The following is a 4,590-nucleotide window of genomic DNA, read 5'->3' as shown; positions in this document are numbered from 1 at the left end:
ATTCAGTGGACAAGGTGGGAAGGAGTAGGTGGAACTGTCAGAAAGGTTCAGGAGCTGCGCTCCTGTGAGCACCCACTGAATCCGAGGTCTGGATGCAGCCTTATTTGGAATACTGTGTACATTTCCGGTCATTGTATCTCCGAAAGGACATTGCAGAGCTGGAAAAAGTACAGAGGAGAGTAACCGAGATGATTAGGGGCAGGGGTGGGATTCTAGCAGGAGCTCCTTTGCATATTAGGCCACACACCACTGATGTAGCCAATCCTCCAAGAGCTTACAAAAAAGAGCCTCATAAGCTCTTGGAGGATTGGCTACTTCAGAGGTGTATGCCCTAATATGCAAAGGAGCTCCTGTTAGAATTCCACCCCTGATTAGGGGATTGGAGCACCTTCTCTAGGAGGAAAGGCTGAAGAGCCTGGGGCTTTTCAGATGACTGGGATGATGACTGGAGGGGACATGATAGAGGTTTATAAAATTATGCATTGGGTAGTGAAAGTTGACAAAGAGAACTTTTTTTCCATCTCCCGTAATACTAGAACTCAAGGGTGTCCAATGAAGCTGATGGGCAGCAGATTCAGCACAGACAAAAGGAAATACTTCTTTACATCGAAAGTGATTAAAATGTGGAATTCACTGGCAGAGGATGTAATGATGGCCACAGGAATAAACCGCTTTAAAAAGAGATTAGATGTATTCATGGAGTATAAGTATCAATGGCTGCTACCCATAGAGACTGAGGGGAACCTCCATGTTCAGAGGTACTAAACCTCTGAAATGCAGAGTCAGGATGCAACATCAGAGGGAGGTCTCAGCCTCTGTGGCCTGTTGTTGGCCCTCCAGAGAACCTGGTTGGCCACTGTGTGAGACAGGATGCTGGAACAGATGAACCCTCACTGGTCTGATCCAGCAGGGCTCTTCTGATGCTCTTATCAGGGAAAGATCTTGACCCCCATCAGTCCGGCTTTCGTCCGGGCCGTGGGACGGATACAGTGCTGGTTGCTCTGATGGATGACCCTCAGTGGCATCTGGACTGAGGCGGCTCAGTGGTACTGATGTTGTTAGACCTATCGGCAGCGTTCGATACGGTCGACCATCGGTTGCTGACTTGCCGTCTCGCCAACGCAGGGATTCAGGGGCTGGCCTTACAATGGCTTTCCTCTTTCCTCGATGGTCGGGGACAAAGGGTGGCGATTGGGGGTGATCTGTGCCGAAGACACATGCTTGATTCGGGGTGCCTCAGGGGACGGTGCTTTCCCCGATGTTGTTCAACATCTACATGTGCCCCCTTGCCCAGATTGCCCAGAGGTATGGGTTGGGTTGTCACCAGTATGCTGATGACACCCAGCTCTATCTACTCATGGACGGCCAGGCTGACTGTGTCCTGGAAAATCTGGACCTGGCGTTACAAGCCATGGCTAGATGGCTCAGGCTGAGTAGATTGAAACTAAACCCAGCGAAGACAGAGGTCCTTTGCTTTGGTCCGAGAAGGGAAATTTCCCTACCAGCCTTTGACGGTGTGCCACTGACAATGGCACACAGGGTCAGGAGCTTGGGGGTACTACTGGAGCCTGCCCTGACAATGGAGGCCCAAATAGCAGCCACTGCTAATTCTGCATTCTTTCATCTTAGGCGGGCGAGGCAGTTGGCCCCTTTCCTGGAGCATGGCGATCTGGCAACAGTGATCCATGCAACGGTCACCTCGAGGTTGGACTACTGTAATGCCCTCTACATGGGGCTGCCCCTGTGCCGAACCCGGAAGTTGCAGCTAGTGCAGAATGCCACTGCCCGGCTGTTATTAGGGCTCCCCAGGTGGGAGTACATTCAGCCGGGGCTCCGGGGACTGCACTGGCTGCCAATAATATATGGGGTTCGGTACAAGGTGCTGGTTATCACCTTTAAAGCCCTCTATGGCCTAGGACCTGCCTACCTTAGGGACCGTCTCTCCCCACATGTTCCCCAGAGAGTGCTTAGATCTGGTTCTCAAAATCTGCTAGTAATCCCCGGGCCAAAGGAGGCCCGTCTGAAGTCAACCAGGGATAGGGCCTTCTCGATTACAGCCCCCTGCTGGTGGGACCAGCTAACCGAAGAGGTGAGGGCCTTGCGGAACCTTGGGCAGTTCCGCAAGGCCTGTAAGACTGTCCTCTTCCGGTTGGCATATAACTGACTGGTACCCAAAAACTGCGAAGGAAGGTTGTAGAATAGCACCACACTGTTAGATTGTTTTCTTGTTTTAACTGTTGTAAATGATTTAATGTATTTTAATATTTATTAACCTTATTGTTTGGATTTCATGTTGTAAGCCGCCCTGAGCCCGCCTCGGTGAAAAGGGCGAGATATAAATCGAATAAATAAATTAATAATAAATAAATAGATAAGATCTTGGCTTCTCTGCCCTGTTGTTGGTCCTCCAGTGGAAATGGTTGAGGCCTCTGTGTGAGACAGGATGCTGGACTAGATGGACTGCTGGTCTGATCCAGCAGGGCTCTTCTTATTATGAGGGGAAGGCCTCAGCCTCTCTGCCCTGTTGTTGACCCTCCAGAGGAAATGGTTGAGGCCTCTGTGTGAGACAGGATGCTGGACTAGATGGACTCTCACTGGTCTGATCCAGCAGGGCTCTTCTTATTGTCTTATGAGGGGAAGGCCTCAGCCTCTCTGCCCTCTCTGTTGGCCCTCCAGAGGAAATGGTTGAGGCCACTATGTGAGACAAGAGGCTGGACTAGATGGACCATTGTTCTGCTCCAACAGGGCTCTGTTGTTCTTACATGGCATTCTTTTGAGAAATGGGAAATCCCCTGAAAAAAAGTTGTTTAATTGCTTCAACTGCTTCCTGGAGCTCACAGTAGGCTCTGCACTAAGAGCCCTGTAAGCTCTTGGAGAATTGGCTACATCAGAGGTGTGTGGCCTAAAATGCAAAGGAGTTCCTGCTACAAAAAAAGCCCTAACTGTTTGACTGTATCTTTAGTCCATCTAACTTATGACTGTCTATACTGTTTGAAGCCCTGGAGAGGTCATCCCCAGAACTAACATCAGAAATCGTTTAACTAATAATTCCAAAATTTTAACCTGGGACTTTCTGCATGCAAAGCAGATGCTCTATGATTGAGCTATGGGCCCGCCGATAATAATTAGCATCAGCTTAAATACAGAGAATTGCATTATATGACATGTCCCCAGATCCAATTCATTTTGCAATCTCTGAAGCTCTCCCCTGCCTTCCAGTCTCCACAGCACACAGTGCTAATTTTCTTTAATTTGTCCTCAGCAACTCAACAATATAACATCTGCAACATTCATGAACTGAAGATACTGTTAGCATACTAAGACGGAGACAGAGCCACATGCCCCATGGAAGATTCCAACCAGACCAAGGTCACTGAGTTCATCATTGTGGGCTTCCCAAACACCCAGAAAATCCACAAGTTCCTCTTCTTTTTGCTCCTCCTCATCTACCTCTTCACCATCGCTGGCAACCTGCTCATTTTCACCATCATCCGCACAGACTCCCGGCTCCACACGCCAATGTACTTTTTCGTCAGCGTCTTGTCCTTCTTGGAGGTCTGGTACACAGCAACCACCATCCCCAAGATGCTCTCCAACTTGCTCAGGGAGAGGAAGAGGATCTCCTTTGCTGGCTGCCTCCTGCAAACTTATTTCTTCCACTCTTTGGGAGCCACTGAATGCTATCTGCTCACAGCCATGGCATACGACAGGTACTTAGCCATATGTGACCCGTTAAGGTACCCAACCCTCATGAACACTAAGGTGTGTGTGCGACTGGCCACTGGATGTTGGATTTGTGGCTTCATGTGTCCTGTCTCTGAAGTTATCTTAGTATCCAAGTTGCCTTTTTGTGGCCCCAACAGGATAGAGCACATCTTTTGTGACTTCCCTCCTTTGCTCAGCTTGGCCTGCACAGACACTTCCATTAACGTCTTGGTGGACTTTGCAGTCAATGCTTTCATAATCCTGGTGACCTTCCTGTTCATCATGATCTCCTATATAAAGATCATCCAGTCCATCCTAAAGATCCGCACAGCTGAGGGCCGCAGGAAGGCCTTTTCTACCTGTGCATCCCATCTGATTGTGGTCTTCCTCTTTTTTGGAAGCATCATCTTCATGTACGTAAGGTTGAAAACTAGTTATTCCTTGGACTACGACAGAGCCTTTGCTGTGATCTATGCTGTTCTGACTCCTCTGGTCAATCCAATCATTTATAGCTTGCGGAACAAAGAGATCCTAAAGGCAATAAGGAGAAGAATCCAGCTGAAGAGGAGTGTCAGAAGCCCTGCACACTAAACCCCTTTAACTAAGGGGAGTCCAAAAGTCTGGCATTTGAAGCAGAACTCTATCTCTATCTAGGGGAATTTTCTGTATTCTCATTTTCCTTGCTGGAGTTTCTGTTGCTTTTGGGGGAGGGTTTTACTGTTCCTCATGTCTTTTGCTCCTCTACTGGTCGGTTAGATATCACATCAGTTCATGTCCGGCAAAAAAATCTGCAGTGCAAATCTGTAGGGTAATGTGCCAGATGTAATATTGAATCGGCCACAAGAGGGAGCAAAACACACCCAGATCAGGAAAAAATCCAGAAGC

General features: G+C 48.5%; 1 protein-coding gene across 1 annotated transcript; it reads left to right on the top strand.

Annotated features, from left to right (window-relative positions):
* The first annotated feature begins 3,337 nt into the window (after positions 1 to 3,337).
* On the top strand, positions 3,338 to 4,296 carry LOC132580708 (olfactory receptor 6N2). Its single transcript, XM_060251751.1, has one exon. It carries the CDS (start codon positions 3,346 to 3,348, stop codon positions 4,294 to 4,296), a length of 951 nt encoding a protein of 316 aa, XP_060107734.1. The 5' UTR covers positions 3,338 to 3,345.
* Positions 4,297 to 4,590: the final 294 nt, after the last annotated feature.

This window comes from Heteronotia binoei, chromosome 1 (genome assembly GCF_032191835.1).
Source record: "Heteronotia binoei isolate CCM8104 ecotype False Entrance Well chromosome 1, APGP_CSIRO_Hbin_v1, whole genome shotgun sequence".
In the NCBI taxonomy this organism is placed as follows: domain Eukaryota; kingdom Metazoa; phylum Chordata; class Lepidosauria; order Squamata; family Gekkonidae; genus Heteronotia; species Heteronotia binoei.
This window is presented reverse-complemented; position numbering and strand designations above follow the sequence as displayed.

What these genes read in the sequence shown, in the direction of transcription:
- LOC132580708 (XM_060251751.1), top strand. Translation starts at nt 3,346, where the DNA reads ATGGAAGATTCCAACCAGACCAAGGTCACTGAGTTCATCATTGTGGGC.